General features: G+C 37.7%; 1 protein-coding gene across 3 annotated transcripts in view; it reads left to right on the top strand.

The window, feature by feature from the left end:
• The window catches only part of LOC113065614 (exocyst complex component 4-like), a 110,011-nt gene that overhangs the window by 18,955 nt on the left and 73,205 nt on the right, over positions 1 to 17,851 (top strand). For all 3 annotated transcript variants that reach the window (XM_026237026.1, XM_026237035.1, XM_026237043.1), the window contains exons 8-9: positions 10,433 to 10,578; positions 10,775 to 10,863. In XM_026237026.1, coding sequence (XP_026092811.1) covers positions 10,433 to 10,578; positions 10,775 to 10,863 — 235 coding nt within the window. The remainder of the gene's footprint in view (positions 1 to 10,432; positions 10,579 to 10,774; positions 10,864 to 17,851) is intronic.

Genomic DNA, 17,851 nt, shown 5'->3' with positions numbered 1-17,851 from the left:
TCCTTAATAGTAAACATAAATGGAGAAACGTGCTTTCTACCGGCTTTTATGATGTTTATTCACATTTATCGGGAATTATTTTCTCAAGCAATTTTAAAACCGCTTTTTCTACAGATGGTCGAACTAATTGATAATTCAGATTCACAGAAGCTGTAAGAATGAGACCTCGTAACCTATTCATGTTCATATTGTTCTTTGTATTCACTGTTTTTCTTCCCTTAAAGAATTCAATCTCTTGATATTCTCTCTCCCTGAATTTCATTCCAAGTGTGCTCTTTCAGAGCATTGTTTTTCAGCTGCATGCTAGAGAGGATCCATTTGTATAGACAGGCATCAGAAGGAGTGAGAGAAAGGGAGATGGGAGTGGAGGTACAGCTGTGGAATGAGTAAATGGGTTTGTCATCACTCCATCAAACAGGGTGAAGAGTCAGACTGTGACCTTGTACTTTCCTCCTGTCTTTTTTTTACTCCTCGTTTCAAAGCAGTCTGCAGAGAGCTGGAACGAAAGAACAAGCTTGGCCCTGCCAACTGTTGCTAAGGCCCTGCTGAGCTCTTCGTAGACCTTAAGTGACGAAGTGCATCTTCCCGAGAGTTGACTTCAGAAGTCAAAATATGCATTTAACTGCAGTGCAATGAGGACTTTGACTGTGTTTTTTGTGTACAGCCTCGTTTTTCGGCATTCATTAGCCCAAGCGCCTCACACCCTAGCTAGCAACAGTTTAAATTGTTTATTCTGAGCTTTTGCTTCCACTTGTAGATCTGTAGAGGTCTAAAATTAATATGACTTTAAATGAAAACACACACACATAGACACACTCACAAACATATATACATATATAAATATATACATACACATAAATATGTTGCTCAAAAGTTTGGGGTTGGTAAGATTTTAATGCCCAATGCTGCATTTATTTGATCTAATGATACAGTAAAACAGTAATATTGTGAAATATGATTACAATTTAAAATAAATGTTATAATAATTTATTCATGTGATGGCAAAGATGAATTATCAGCATCATTACTCCAGACATTAGTGTCAAAAATTGCTGATTTGGTGCTCAAGAAACATTTCTCATTATTATCAATGTTAAAAACAGTTTTACTGTGTAATAACTGTAAATTGTGATACATTTTTTGTTCACGAATCTATGATGAATAAAAAAAGTTCAAAACAAAAAATGATTTGTAATAGACATATTTTGTAATATTATGACGTAACACTTTTGATCAATTTAATGTGTGATTACTAAATAAAAGTATACATTTCTTACAATAAATCTTACTGTCTCCTAAAGTTTGGAATGGTAGTGTATATTAGATGACCAATAGACAATAATTCTAATGAGTTGGTTGGATTTAGAGCCACAAACTTAAATATTCATGTGGTCGAAATTTAAGCAGAGACAAAAACCTTTAGGGCACAGGACGGGGCAGTGTTCCTTTAGCGCACACATCCATCCTGTCTTTGCTAAAATAGCTGGTATTAATTGTTCAGTGTGCTTCCCTCCTCAAGCAGGCTGGTTGCCAGGACTGCAGTGTCTCCTGTGGTCACGGTGTGAGATAATGTAAGCCCTTGATGAGAATCTTCATTAAGGTAGATGAGGTTTTCCTAATCATTTGTGTTTTTTCCCTCCTCTTGATCCTCTTTTGAAGTCTCATCTGATCTCTTCTTCCCTTCTCCCGACTGCGACAGCATTGTTTCAGCCCAGACTGGTCCACATGCTCAAATATAGACACTTCCCCTGAGATTACTAGAGCCCCAAATCTGAACTATTGTAAAAATGCACAGCATCTTCTAAAGATGCTGCTTCTTCCTTTATTTGTTCTCTTTTTAGAACAAAAGCTGCTTTAATAAGCTGCTTACTTTCAATTTTGTCTTTAGAATGAACTGTGGGAGAGTTTTCTTTTTCTGGCCTTTCATTTTCTCACTTTTTGTTATTTTCTGTCAGTTTTTTCTTCATTATACTCTTTGAGTTCTAGTCTCAGGCGCTGATTTTGGGACTGTGTTCTCAGGTCTGACTTAAGTAAACTTCAGTCTCAAATGAGAATGATGGTGCTGTTCTCATGCACTGATGCACCTGATGTTCTTTGTGTCATTTTTTGGGGTTACTTTTCACGCTAACCTCTTACTCTCTAATAGGTGTAAAGGAGACCCCTGTACAATCATGTCTTTCTACCTATCTTAATACAGAACTTCTCTTCCCAAGTTTTCTCTGTTCCTGTGGGAGACAGGAATCACATTGACCTTTCCATTACACTGAAGACATGAAGGCCATGGACAAATGGACCTGAGAGACTTTATAATCTTTATTCTTTCAGTTCCAGACTCTTTGAACTGTGGCTAGGCCATTTTTGAAAACCGTAGAGCAAAAGTCTGATATTGTTAGAATCCATATTGAGCTTGTAAACCTTCTACGTAAAAGCCCATGCAGAGTTTTTTTTTAGGAGTGCGTGGAGTAAATAGTTATTGACTTTTGGAGTTGCTGTTGACTGAAATGTTTGCCACCGACAGACCAATCCTGAATTTGTCCTACATCATTTTATCCCACAGAAGAACGGACAAAACTGTTCCAAGTTCCAAGTCCCACACTAATATTTCACATCAGACATTAAACAGACTTTTTTATTACTTTAAGAAGATAAAAAAGATGGTGCTTGTTATAATCTTGCTCTTCGCGTTGTATTACTGTCCCTCCTTCTAAGCCTCACGGACTTGAGCCCAAGAATGATGGGTAAGAGCGTGAGGGGAACGAGAGCGTGAAAGGGGGAAAAAAGAAAGGAAATTACAAACTTTCCACTTTGACAACTTGTTTAGATTTAGTGGGAGCCACACAGCCTCAGAGTAATTGGATTATACAGTGTTAGTGAGGCGTTTCATGCCCTGACAGTGATTAGTATGGCAGTGGAGGGAGAGGCAAAGTGCTTCTGTTTCATGTCGGCGATATAGACAGACACATGGCCTCTAAATGAGCTGTTGTGTACAAGTCTAAATGATCTATTGTAACTGGCCACGGCTTGCATATCGCTTGTGGATTTGAAAGATTTCCACCACAGGGTTAATGATCATAACAGTTCATTTCCATGTTTTAAAGCCCAGCATCCCCCCCCCCCCCCCCAGGTTTTATGGTCGAGGCATGCTGGTTGTTTTGAAAAGCGCAACTCTTATGTTCATTAATTACGACAGTAATTATGCATTCTTTTGTGATGTGCATCTCTGTAATAGCAACGCCCGTAGTGGACTATACCGAGTATCGCTGACGAGAATGCTAATGACCCAATCGTAACAAGATGCTGCTCCAAGCACTGACCTCTCTGTGCGATATGTTATATCCATTAAAATAGAATATTTCAGAAGTATACTGGATACGGTGGAGGATGAGGGGTAAAAAATGCTTCGTGAGGCTTTTGAATCCATAGTCTCCACGGTATATCCCTGATGAGGTCAGCTTGTGTTTTTAAAGAAAGGTTATTGGCTCTCTTGAGGGAAGGGATTGTTTTCCCATGTCTTAGACGTGAACAAATCAGGTTTTAACATAGAGGCTCGCACTCATTCAAAGTATTTTTTGACATGCTGTGTTTTACTTTGTGTGTGTTCTGTCTTGTCTGGTTTTGCCTTGTTTTTGGTTTGGTTTGTCTAGTTTTTTTTTAAGGTTTTAACTTGTCTTGTTTTTAGTTTGTTTTAATTTTGTCTGGTTTGTCTTGTCCTGTTTTGGTTTGGTTTGTCTTGTCTTGTTTTGGTTTTGTTTGTCTTGTCTTGTCTTGTTTTGTTTTTGTTTTGTTTGGTTTGTCTTGTCCTGTTTTGGTTTGGTTTGTCTTGTCTTGTTTTGGTTTGTCTTGTTTTGGTTTTGTTTGTCTTGTCTTGTCATGGTTTGGTTTGTCTTGTCTTGTTTTGGTTTTGTTTGGTTTGTCTTGTCCTGTTTTGGTTTGGTTTGGTTTGTCTTGTCTTGTTTTGGTTTTGTTTGGTTTGATTTGTCTTGTCCTGTTTTGGTTTGGTTTGGTTTGTCTTGTCTTGTTTTGGTTTTGTTTGGTTTGGTTTGGTTTTCTTGTTTTGGTTTTGTTTGTCTTGTCCTGTTTTGGTTTGGTTTGTCTTGTCTTGTCTTGTTTTGTTTGGTTTGTCTTGTCCTGGTTTGGTTTGTCTTGTCTTGTCTTGTTTTGGTTTTGTTTGGTTTGATTTGTCTTGTCCTGTTTTGGTTTGGTTTGTCTTGTCTTGTTTTGGTTTTGTTTGTCTTGTCTTGTCTTGTTTTGGTTTTGTTTTGTTTGGTTTGTCCTGTTTTGGTTTGGTTTGTCTTGTCTTGTTTTGGTTTGTCTTGTTTTGTTTGTCTTGTCTTGTCTTGTCTTGTCTTGGTTTGGTTTGTCTTGTCTTGTCTTGTCTTGTTTTGGTTTTGTTTGGTTTGTCTTGTCCTGTTTTGGTTTGGTTTGGTTTGTCTTGTCTTGTTTTGGTTTTGTTTGGTTTGGTTTGATTTGTCTTGTCCTGTTTTGGTTTGGTTTGGTTTGTCTTGTCTTGTTTTGGTTTTGTTTGGTTTGGTTTGGTTTGTCTTGTTTTGGTTTTGTTTGTCTTGTCCTGTTTTGGTTTGGTTTGTCTTGTCTTGTCTTGTTTTGTTTGGTTTGTCTTGTCCTGGTTTGGTTTGTCTTGTCTTGTCTTGTTTTGGTTTTGTTTGGTTTGATTTGTCTTGTCCTGTTTTGGTTTGGTTTGGTTTGTCTTGTCTTGTTTTGGTTTGGTTTGGTTTGTCTTGTTTTGGTTTTGTTTGTCTTGTCCTGTTTTGGTTTGGTTTGTCTTGTCTTGTCTTGTTTTGTTTGGTTTGTCTTGTCCTGGTTTGGTTTGTCTTGTCCTGTTTTGGTTTGGTTTGTCTTGTCTTGTTTTGTTTGGTTTGGTTTGTCTTGTCCTGTTTTGGTTTGGTTTGTCTTGTCCTGGTTTGGTTTGTCTTGTCTTGTCTTGTTTTGGTTTTGTTTGGTTTGATTTGTCTTGTCCTGTTTTGGTTTAGTTTGTCTTGTCTTGTTTTGGTTTTGTTTGGTTTGTCTTGTCCTATTTTGGTTTGGTTTGTCTTGTCCTGTTTTGGTTTGTTTTGTTTGGTTCATCTTGTCCTGTTTTGGTTTGGTTCGTCTTGTCTTGTTTTGGTTTTGTTTGGGTTGTCTTGTCCTGTCTTTTTGTCATGTCTTCTGTTTTTTTTTGTGCATTTTTCTATTTTGAATCTCTCTACTTGTCCATTTTTAATAACTTCATAAATTAACATTTTCATACTTTAATGTCTGCTTTACTGGACTCTTCCTCAGGTTATTTGAATGATCAACAGTAAGGCCCATCTTAGTCTCTAATCTAAAACTCATATTTAATTTCAACCCTTTACTCATGTTGATTCTGGTTAAAGTTGGCATTATGTATTTGAAACCTCAGCAGATTATTTTTCCAAAAGAAAATGCAGACAAGAGTGTGGGAGGTTTAGACTTTTCTGTATGTGAGAAGCATTAACTAAATCAATCACTGTACTTATAGCAGGTGTGTTATCATAATAACTCCATAGCTGAGGCTTTCACGTTTTTACTTTGCATTTGTGATATTGAAACACACTTGTTCCTTCACCACATGTGCCTTGAGACCTTGGCTTTCATTTCCAGAGTGATTGCAGTGAATAAGCATCAGATTTCCTGCTAACATATGCTTGGATCAGCTGACAGATCAGAAGAGAAATTCTCTTGATTTAGCTTTTTAATTCTATATAAAATTATGGTAAAATGTTATTTGATCTCAATATATTTGGCATAAAAAAGCTAATATTCTATTCGTAGGCATATATTTATATATTTTTTGTGTGTATGAAGTGAAAATCTGATGAAATAGCATGCCAGAATGTAGGAATAATATAACAAAGCGATTGATTAATCAACTTTTTAATCAACCTGCCATTTCTCTTTCTACCTGAGGTGTCATATTAACATATTATCTTGGCTGGATACATCCAAGATCAATAGCATTTTGTTAAGCATCACATGCTGTTAATATTAGATTGTTTTTTTGTCTCTATTTATGTGTTTCCCAAACACCCATGTATGCTTGTATTATTATGAATACTGGTAAGGTATCCATGGAGACAGAATCCCAGGTTCATAATGCCCCTCCTCCATAATTATTATAGTTTTTTTGTCAGCCGGATCATATGTTTTTAATTGCACTGAAATTAGTAAAAAAGACAAAAGGTTATTTTTGTGTTGTTAAAAGCTATAAAGGTCATGTATGCACCTAATTGTTAAAAACACTTTAGAAATGGTCATGTTTTGGTGTCGGGCTCCTTCTTGGAAACTGTGGAACGAAAAGAAACTGCGTTTTCTTCGTAATCTCAAGAGGGGTTGACGAGAGGCAGGAAGCTTTGTTTATTTCCCTCGTTTCTTAAAGCACTCTGCAAACGTCTATCATCAGAGAGCAGGTGCTCACCTGCACATCCTTCAACACTGTTTTTCTTCTTTAATTAGCTTGATTTGTGGCTAATAGAGGGGATGAGTGCTGCTTCTCGCTGTTCATTAAACTCAGAATGTGTCCTCAAAGACAAGGGGCTGGGTTTAAAGGTTCACTAAAGATTAACTCTTGGTTCTCCAGATGCATCTAAAGACGTCGAGTCAGAAGGAAGCAGAATTGTTGTGGGATACGCATTCGCGCACATCACAAATCCAGCCAGTGTGCTCTGTGTGTATTATCTGGTGTGAAAAGCCATTTGCGGTTTCTCGCAGGCTCTTGTTTCCCAAGCCCATTTTCAAGCTGGTCTTTTCTTGGAAGAGGCCATGAATATTGATTTTTCGCTACTGTTAAAACAACCTAGTCTTTAAGGCTCCAATAAAGAAGAGGGCCTGTGAAATGAACGTCCGGAAATGGGAGTGTGTCCATCACGCTACTGCTGCTCAAAGTGGTGATTTTATTCTGTTTTTGTCCTTCCTTTGGAGGTCATTTGGAGGATGTTTTCCAGGGAAAAGTCAATGACAATCTACCGTTTGCTAGGAATTTAACTAACTAATATATTTTCAGAATCGACTAGTCATCTTGACCCATCCTTAGCTTTCCTTTGTGGAGGTTTTTCTTCATGAAGACACAGATTGCTGTATATATTAGCTGCCCTCTCAACTATTCCACCAGCTATGAGACTTCACAGTAATTTAAATCAGGTCTTTTGTTAGTTTTTGTCCATCCATGGGCGGCATAAATCATAAGTGGGCCGCTCTTTGTCTCTGTTTGATGTGGTGTTTTTAGACGTTCCTGCTGGAGATCAGCAGTTTGTTCTGCATGTTTTATTGCCGGTCTCATTCGAGGGTTCTTTGTGTTGTTGGCTGAGCTGCCTCTGTTGTTTCCACCTACTTATTTGGTGTTTTAAAATGGACACAGCACCGCTGCTGCCCACGCTTCATCTCTTGTTGTTATGGAAAAACTGAAGGCTGTTCTAATAAGCCGCATTATAATGGGGACGAAGGCACTTCTGATGAGGCATGAGGCATTTTAGTGAAAGTGACCTTGGTGGCTGTGGTGGTGGTATAATGAGTCCTGTCTTCAAGTTTACCTCCCTTCGTCTTCCTGTGTTGTTTTTTTTTCTTCTTTTAAATGTCTTGCAACAAATATTTTCATTTCTTACAGTACACACAAACCATGAAGAATAAATTCATGCTAAATCATGATAAAACTACACCTCTGCTACTGTTGTTCCAGCACTAAATTGTAAAGGATATTACAAACAATTTGGACAGTGATATTGAGGACTGAGGATTGAATTAATTACCAATTAAATGACCAATATTTACAACATCCATTCTAATTTGGTGCAGAATCAGTTTTTACTCAAAAATTGCTATTAAATTTCACAAATAATTACTTGCACATTCAATTGAACATGACATTTTAATGTAGAAGGACTTAAATATTGCTTTCTTGTAAAACATACTCCAATAATCTTTTATTATTATTATTCGGAACTATGAAAATCATTTATACGGTCTAATGATTTCTTTTTTTTTTCAATTGGCTCTTATGTTTACCTTAAATCATAATTGTCATGTAATGGACAGAAACAGTTTTCACTATTTTCATCTTTTAAACATTGCTTCGGTTATTTTTGGATTTGTTTTTCTCAAGTAGTCATAATAATATCGTGTTAATATCAAGAAATGTCTTATTTCTGGACTTTTAAAGTGTTGAAGTTTATTTTTTATTAAATTTGCATTACATTTACATTTGTCACACCCCATTGGATTTTTGTTGTGTTTACATTCCTCATGCGTTCTGTGTGACTTAGTTTTCCCTCATGCTACTCATGCATTTCATTCCACCGTAGCTGTGACATTAAATTACATTAGAAGTATTTTTTTCATAATTATATATTCTTAATTTTTTTAAATTCAATTAATTGTGTCCATTTGTTTTTTTTTTTATGCCGATGCCACAGACACATTTCTATTGTACGGCACATTGATCGCATAATAAAGCATTAAGTGAAGAAAAAAGAAGTAAGCTCCATATGAAGGGAACTTGAAAATGTATTGCATTGTACTACAAGAATTTTGTAATTGACTTTGCTGGGATGAATTTGCTGACTTATCACTTTCTAAGCTCTCTTGAACATCTCTCGCCATCTGTCCCCCTTCCCGTGTTTACTGATTTCATCATGAAATCCCTCTCTCTTTCTTTCTTCCTCTATCCATTCATCCTCCATGGTTAATTGCCTTGAAAGTTCCGTGTTCCCTTCTCCGAGGTCACTGAAGTGGGTCCAGACTCCTTCATCAGGCAAACGCTGGCATTTAATTAAGTTGGGGGTCTACATGCGAGACCCGCTCCATCACTGGATCAGATGGGCATTAGTAATTAATAATCTGACAGGAATGTAACGGGCTGGCCGGATTGAACTTGTCTGTGGGTTGAGGAATGGCTGTTGATGAGGCTTCCCCTCCTCTCATAGACCGTTCCCTTCTTATCTCTGTTTAATTATGCTATTATCAGTCAGATGTAGTTCCATCTGTCCTTTCCTAATTCCATCTCCACTTTGGACTGTTTTGCAGCTGGGATTTAGAAATAGACCAAGCAAATTGCTTCAGTAAATTATGGAGCCTTTGGAAAATGGCTTGCTAATTTGTGGAAAAGTTTACTTGAACTTCTTGTTCAGTCCTCTTGCAGCTGTTTGAACCTCCCTTAATGGTTATGGATAGTGTTGAATGGGATATTCATGAACTCGGATGTGCAGTTTTAATCAGAGTTAATGGGTTTTGCTGGCGGACATGGCAGGCGTTCGAATTTACACAGACAGCCGGGAAAGATGGGCCTGAGACAGTCCTAGAAACAGATTGGTTTAAACTGATGCAGTTAAGTCATTCGAGACTAGGGGTAGACATAACTTAACTAGAACATTTATATTAGAGCTTTCAAAGTTAGGGTTATGAGCAATATTTTGTCTTTAAATCTTTGTACAAATAAATCAAAATGAATTGAAATGTTTTTTTTTTCAGGTTTATACATTACAGTTCAAAAGTTTTGGGGTCAGCAAGATTTTTTTTTTTTTTTGAGGAATTATTAATAATTTCAATTATTGTTTATTCAACAAGCATGCATTAATCAAAATGGACAGTAAAACATTACATTGTTACAAATAAATGCAGTTCAACTTTCTGTTCATCAAAGCAAAAGCAAAGAAATGTTACTTGAGCACCAATGATTCACCAATGATTTCTGAAGGATAATGTGACAACTGAAATCTATTAATATGTGTATATATATATGTAAAATACTTATTAAATACCTATTTATTTTCAAAATGTATTGAAATAGAAATCAGTTATTTTAAATTGTAGAAAAATTTCCCAATATTACAGATTTTTCAGTATTTTTCTGTTTTGATTAAATAAATGAAGCTTTAGTTATCAGAAGAGATTTCTTTCTAAAACAGTCTTATTTGCTCCTAACCTGTGAACAGTAGTGTATATTTATATCATTAATTTAATATAGTGTGTATGTGTGGGGGGGCGCAGTATGGTGCCAGCTTCATACAGAGTAATTATAATTCTAATTTTAATTATAATTAACAAAAAAATCATGTTTTTTTTTTTTCTCTCGATGTAAATGATTCTGTATACGCATGAAATGACACAGCTGCCTTTTATATTTAGTCTTTTCGCAAGTGAATCATCTCATTTGGGTGTCCGTGGCATCAAAATGTTTTAAAAAATCCTTGGATTAATCAACCATTCCATCCCTACACTAAACCCGTTTGCTTATGTTTACAAAGTGCAGTGCCAGCAAGTGCTCCATCTAATAAGTTGTTTATCACTCTTTAGCATGTCTAGTGAACCAGCTACTTAAAGTGTGAAAAAGTGAAATGAATTTGGATGTTTCCTGTAATGTATAACTGAATAAACATTACACTACTGCATGTCTCAGTCAAAACCTGCTCTTATACTCTCTCAGGTGCTGCTAATGGACTACCTGGATGTCAAAAACGCCCGTAGTGCTGCAGAACCTTCCGCCCAGCTGTCCTACGCCAGCACCGGCGGAGACTTCGGAGCATTCTTCGGCAAGAAGAAACCTCTCCGACCTAAACAGTCTTTATTCAAGTAAGTTAAGGTGATTCGAGAATTGTATTGGAATAGGAAGGGTTAAAGCAGACAAGAACCACATGAATAGGCTGGGTTAAGTGCCTCATGGGAAACCATTTTCTCCTTACACTTTTGATTTCAGGTTACACTAAAATGAAAACCCTTGACCTGCTTTCCTACATGACCTTTGACCTTTGATGATTTCTTTTTGCAGGTTTGAGTCGTCTTCTCATGCCATTAGCATGAGTGCGTACTTGCGAGAGCAGCGGAGGGAACTCTACAGCAAAAGCGGGGAGCTGCAAGGTGAGCGAGGGGATGGAGAGAAGCTGAATGGAGGGGCTGGCAGGTGCAGTCTGAGTAGGATGCTAGGAGTGAATAGAGCTATGATGGAGAGGAGCCCCTGAAGTCATCAGGGTGAAGAGTCGCTTAACCTTGTATCATTCACCTGTAAGAGCTGTATCCTTGTGCTCAGTGTCTCTGTTCTATACACACACACACACACCCCACTGGGATGAGACAGACAGGCCAAAGAGCGTCTCTTTCTCTCCCATCTTCTCTCACTCTTCAGAATGACCTTGCAGTTTCAGTCAGTGGTGCTTGACAGTTGTGTGTCCCTTCTTGTTTTTCTTTTCCCTTTTTTCTTCAAACAATCCCCGTGAGAGACACACTATGTGAAGTGATCGAGAGGGAGCACAAGGTGTTAAGAAAAGAGAAGTGAAGGACACATAGAGGGAGAGAGGTGAGAGGCAGATGCTTCTCACGCCATTCAGAAGTACAGACAGGTTTATTTCTTGACTAAATGTTTCATATTTAAGTTTCATAAGTTGAAAAAAAGTGAAATAAGAGACAAGAAATACTCTCTGCCTTTCGGTTTCTAGAAGCTTTTGTGTTTTTGGTAATATAGGGATTTTAAAGGAATAGTTTACCAAAAGAAAAAGAGTAGAATTTTGCAGTTTTATGATTTTTCTGGGTAATTGTTCATTATTAATTAATTATGTATTAGGACCAAGTGTTCCTATTATATAGTTGCTTATTATTAGCATGACCATTATTAACATATTCTGCATGACCATATTCTACATCTCTAATCTTACCCAGTACCTAAACTTAACTACCTTACTAACTATTAATTAGCAGCAAAAAAGTTTATTGAGGCAAAATTTGTAGTTAATGCTCTGTTATAGCGAGAATTGGACCTTAAAATAAAGTGATTTTTTTTTTTTTTTTTGTGACCTGTCCCTTTAAAAGTGTTGCTTAGAAATATAATATTCTTGGTGTGTCAACTTTGCAAAGTGTACCAACTGAAATTTTCTCTGCGTCACTGCTGTCCAAAAGTATGATTTCAATTGACAGCAAACCACCAATTACAGCTGACCCGTTGGCCTCAAAAGATTAACATTAGATAAGGAAGTAAATGGGCTTCTAAGAATCTGACGGTGTTCCTTCAAATGCTTTAGAAGTGAAAGAAGGCGAATATTTGATTGCTTGAGCACCTCACACCACCAAAAAGGAGATGAGATTTCTACTGTTCATTTGTGCCATCGAAATACAGGCACAGTGTCTGTCGCCTGAAAGGGCGAGAGGAGATTGAAGGGATGAAATAATTTAACAGACGGAATCAGTCGACACAGTAGAGGGAGGGAGGAGAGAGTTGAAAGTCATTGTTTCATTACGTGGGCAGAGGGGCCATTCATGGATTTCTTAGGGAATCAATTAGAAAAATGACAATATGTATTGAAGCCGACACAGGAATGTTCCGTATTTTAAGTAAGTTTGCAACTTCACAGACATTCAAGTCTAAAGCATTTGTTCAGGGAGATGGTCTGACCTGACTGAATGGATGTTCAAAATATCCATTAAATAATCCATAAATAAGCAGATCTCGACTTCTCAGAACAACCTTCACTACCTGGACACTGTCCAGTTACCATGCAGGGCTGAACTAAACAGATGTTTAAACACTTGTGCCTTTGCAGTGCCGTTTTCACCAGTAGGGTTGTAAGTTCATGAGGATTTGATCTATTGAGATAGCAAAACACTGTACTGCTTTCCAGTGCCATAAAATGGTAAAATTCAGTAAATAAAACAGTATTTCACAGGTCTTGGAGCAAAACGGCTTTGTCAGAGTTGCGTGAGACTGCAATTACTTGCGAGTGCGATGTCATGTGGAACGTCTTTGAGTGAATGTGTTTGTAGCAGTCATTATAAAACCGCATTCAGAAGCTCTGTAGCTTAATTACAGCTTTCTCTCCTCCAGCACGACTCCTACAGATCAATTAATCCTCAACTTCCTTCTGAAGAGTTCATTACTGCTTCAGTGCTCTCCTCGTTCTTTCTCTCTGGGCTTTTGCATATTTTTCAGACAGGTACAGTGGCGAATAAAAGGAAGATTATGGGTAAAGTGAGGGGGAATGGGATTGGACGTGTTGCAGGGTGAATTTGAAATTGCACACACCCAAATAAACACCAAGGCTCATATTAACTATTTCACCACCTACTTTGTATTTTTTAGGGCTTTGCATCCTTTTTAGTCCCATATAGTGGACAGAGAGAGGAAAATAAGAGGTGAAGTAAGAGCTGAGTGGGTTCAAATCATGCTGGAGCCTGAACTCGATCTTGCAGTACTCGTATGGGCACTTAGACTCAAACAAACTCTTTCTCCTTCCACTTTACGTTTTTTGTGCTTTTCCATGATATTTTAGGTGGGTGTAGTGAAGAATAAGTGGAAATTTATAGTAAAAGTAAGCAGAAATGAGACTAGCATACTGACCAAGTCTGATTTATTATGTGATTGTAATATGTTGCAGGCTGAACTTGAACTTGCATTTATTGCAAATGCACCAAGGTTCATATGACTTTTTTCTTCGTCCAGTTTTTTCATTTTTCCATATTGTATTAGATGAGTATAGTGTAGAATGAGTGTAACATTGTAGAAAAAAAGGTGAGCATTGGAATCAAATAATCTTTCATTTTTGGTGGGGCCATAAGCTGTTAGATGAAAATTATAAAAAGTGAGCAAAAATGGGATTGGAGCATGTTGTAGGTTTAACTCGAACTTCAATTTCTTGGATGTGCACCAAGGCTCAAACAAAGCATTCCACTCCCCACACTCATTTTCCAGGCTTTTGCTTGACTTTGCAGACAGGAATAGTGGAGAATGACAAATTAATGTGATTTTATAATGAAATCAGAGCATGTTGCAAGCAGAATTCAATTTACATTTCTCATATGAGCAACAAGGCTCAGTGTGCAACCCCACAAAGTATCTGAACACTTAATCTGCACCTTGAGAATCAGTGACGGTGTGTCCAATAGTAATAACACAGTATATCCCATATATATTCCTATGTATGTCCCATTCCTCGGATGTTTCTTCAATCCCACGAACCTGCAGCCTGAAAGAAGCAGAGATAGAAGAAAAAAGAACCAGAAAAGCTCATTGCATGTTGGGCAGGGATTATCTCAAAGCAGGGAGATTCTTCTTTTTCTCCGAACACACGTATACAAATTGAGTTTTCTCCTCTAGGCTTACAGCAAGAGGATAAAGGGAAGGTCTTGTTTATGCATGATGCTGGTGTTCCCCAGAGAGAGAGAGAAAGAGAGAAAGAGAGGTGGATCACGGTGAGTGGCGGGACTGTGGGCGGGGGAGAGTTGTTGTCTCCCGTTCTGATTTGTGAAGCACGATAGGGGTAGGAGAGGTGCAAATGGAAAAATCCCTCACCAGTGGAGTGAGTAGGTGTATATGGGGGTGTGTGTGAAAGTGTGTGTGTGTGTGCGAGTGTATGAGCTCTGTCAGATTTCTCTACACCAATGAAAGTTGTTGTGTTTGTGGATGGTGTCAGACTCTGTTTTTAGTATAGTTTCCATTACAAACTCTCTAGCTTTACAGGCACTTCCAGATAACTGGCTGTCTGTCACAAAAAAAAAGCTGTTTCTATGAGACCTTTCAAACTTTTCAAAGTCAGAGTGCTGATTTAGGTTTCACACTTCTTAACGGAGACTAAATTCTGGACCTGCACTGATACAAATAGGTGTTTCATAAACTGCACCTTTGCAGAAAGTTGTTCAAATATGTCCAAGCTTGGCAAATCTTTTTCAAAGTAGGATTTCGTTTTTTAATTGATTTTCTTCAGTGAGTTCAAGAGTAACAAGGTTGTTTTTCGTTAAGCCCATCAATAGTTGACTTGAGTTGACATTGGAGTTCTGATATGTTGTTTTCAAACTTGAACCTGAAAATAGATTTAACTTTAATATTCAGATATTGGATTTTGACACATAAAGCAAGGGAAAGTGATGAATGTGTTTTTTTCCTTCTTAAATACACAGCATGCATAGTTTCTTTCCTTGTATCATCCTTTTTTTGCACTTTTGTATCATACGAGTTCTCATATAGCACATTAAGAAACATGAATAAATGATTCTGTGACTATTGTGAGGTAGGATCGTTGTGATGCTCAGATGCGAGGGAAAGATGCTTCAGCATTTCTAAAATAAATAGCTAAATAAATGAAATAAATGTATAAATGTTAATCGCTTTAGTTATTATCGCTCATGTGCCAATGGTGGCAAGCGTGTGCATTTACTAACCCTAGCTGAGTGCCAAGTAATAATTTCAGACTAGACATAGTCTATTTGTCAAGTGACAATGACAGAAAATTCTAAATGAAGAGGAAAATTAGATGCGAGTGTTGTTTAATAGGTAAAATGATTTAAAAGTAGCCCAATTCAAATACAAAAGTCAGTGTTTTTGCTGTACTTTATTTATTTATTTATTTTTTTGCTTGCATCATGTTCCGATCTCTGCCGGATATTGGTAGCCTTGACCTTTCTGTTTCTTTCTTTTGTTCTTTCTTTATTCCATTCATTCTTCCATGCTCTTTCTCTTTCCTCTTGACCTTTTATTTTTGTAGATGTTGATTGGCCCCATATCCTCTGTATTCAGCATTGGCATTTCTTAGCATCTGTTTTAGAGCACCAAAGACAGTATGCAATCAGGCATTCCTACTGAGAGCCACAGAGCGAGAGAGAAAAGACGAGAGAGACAGAAAGACGCTACAGGGAGCATTGTGGAGGTGTGATTGTTGAAGAGGGACTTCACTGTTTGACACACAATCAAAGCATGTTTGATGGACACCAACGAGAGGAATAGGAAGGACAAGAAAAGGTCACAAGTTTGTTTTCAGAATGCAGAATCTAGACAAGACAATGAGATTGATTGTTCTGATGGTTTTTGTTTATTTAGACATGCTTAAAGGGATATGTCACCACAGATCCACTCACTTTCCTTTCTTGGGACAAATGGAGAAGTTCTGAGCAATGGTTCTTTTCTGTACAATGGAAGTGGATGGGGACCAGTTGCATAACGTTGAAAATGCTCCACAAAGCATCATAAAAGTAGTTCATACAAATTGTAAGCTACATTCCAACTCCTTTAAACCATGTAATAGCTTTGTTCAAAGAGCATTGTTCACTGATAATTATTTATGTTCATTATATAGACAAGAGGAGCTTGGACATGGAAGAAAGTAAGTCAATCAGGATTCAAAAGACAAGAGAGTGCATAAATGATGTCATTTTTATTTCTTGACAGAGCAGTCCCTTTAAGAAAAGCCTGAACTTCACAAGGAGAAATAAGCAGCATTAGCTTGAGCAAATGGCATTATTACTGTATGTCACTGACTGTTAGCATTGTGCCTGATATTCTCTGTGTGTGTGTGTGTGTGTGTTGAGCCTGATGATCTGTGTGCTAAATGAGGCCTGATGGAACCCAGAGACTCAGAAGATATGACACTCCAGACGCTGCATGAGAGCGAAGCTCTTTAAATGGCACTTTAAGCAAAATGACTTGTGTATTGCCCGTGTGTGTAAGAAAATTGATAAAATATCATCTTATCGTGTGTATGCTTCTGTGGCTGCATCATTGATCATTTCCTAAACACCTGATCTATCTTAATAACTAGAGAGCCAATAGATCTGGCTGGAGTCTTTATAGCCACAGATGCTGAAACATCACGGATCTAGTCTCATCTGAGGGAGAAAGGCTGCGGGAACCAGCGATAGAGAAATGAGCAATTAAATTACTCTTTAATGCTGTTGTGGTTTTCCTTTTGTTCTTCCATTTTATTTGTTCCCATGGCTTCTCATCCGGCACTCCAAATTGAATCCAAACAAATAAGAGCGGGCGCTTATGCCGGACCCCCAGCTGTGGAGCATCAGAGGAACACTGCAATACACACTTCATGCCAATCAGTGTCCAGTGCTAGTGTGTGTGCTGGAGTGCTGTTTGAGCCTTTAGGACAGCCTCAACTTATCTTGCTCTGAAGTTACAGACATTGCTGGTTTTCATTAACTAATTTACCATGTTAAATGTCCTAAAGCGTGTGTTTGTCTGTCTGTTATTCTATCTATCTTTCTGTCTCTGTCTGTCGTTATATGTCTGTATATATGTATTTCATCCTTTGTTAGACTGTCACTCAATGTCTCTTTGTCTGTCATTCTGTGTCTGTCTGATTTTCTATCTGTTGGTTGTTCTCTGACTGTCTGTCTGTCTGCTGTCTGTTATTCTTTCATTCTGTCTGTTGTACTATGTCTGTCTATCTATATTACCATATTAAGATTCATTCGCTATAAAGATTTTTTCTGTTTTTAATACACATTTTTACTTTGTAAATAATTGATCTTGCCTTAACGATGTTTAGATATTAAGGATATAAATATATACGTTATCAGATAATATTGCAGTTGGATTTACCCAAGATCTCACTAGGGTCATATCATCGAATTTGGCAAGCAGAGCTCATAGTGAACCGAAAAAACTCTCATCTTTAGATGCACGGTCAGTTTCGTATGCTTCTGCTGGGTTTGAGTCACAGATCATAAAGTCAAATACTGAAATTATTTAACAACCAAGTTCCGTCACATTCAGAGAGCGGAGCAGCAGTCAGCTGGCGCGCGGTCTAGTCGGATGCTTCATGTTCAATCTGTTTCCCAGTAATTTTATAGCAGAAGCTGATTAGGGTTGAAACAGCATTACGGCCTGTGATTGTGTTGTTTTTTTCTTAGAGGGGGGTGGCTGTGATGAGTGGAGTCCTGAGGTGGATCTCATCACGGACACATTATTGAATTACTGCAGTGGTGAGATGAGATTGGCCCATGATTGGCTGAAATGGACTTGGAGGGTAATAACATATCAGTGGTGCTTTGGGTATTGATGGGGAGACGCTTTCTTGCTGTTGCTTCCTCCTTCATCAAGTTGAATTTAGATTTTATGAGACCAGAAGTAAGTAAATAG

Source organism: Carassius auratus, chromosome 4, assembly GCF_003368295.1.
Source record: "Carassius auratus strain Wakin chromosome 4, ASM336829v1, whole genome shotgun sequence".
Lineage (NCBI taxonomy): Eukaryota > Metazoa > Chordata > Actinopteri > Cypriniformes > Cyprinidae > Carassius > Carassius auratus.
The sequence above is the reverse complement of the archived record's forward strand: the minus strand, read 5'-3'. Positions and strand labels throughout refer to the sequence as shown.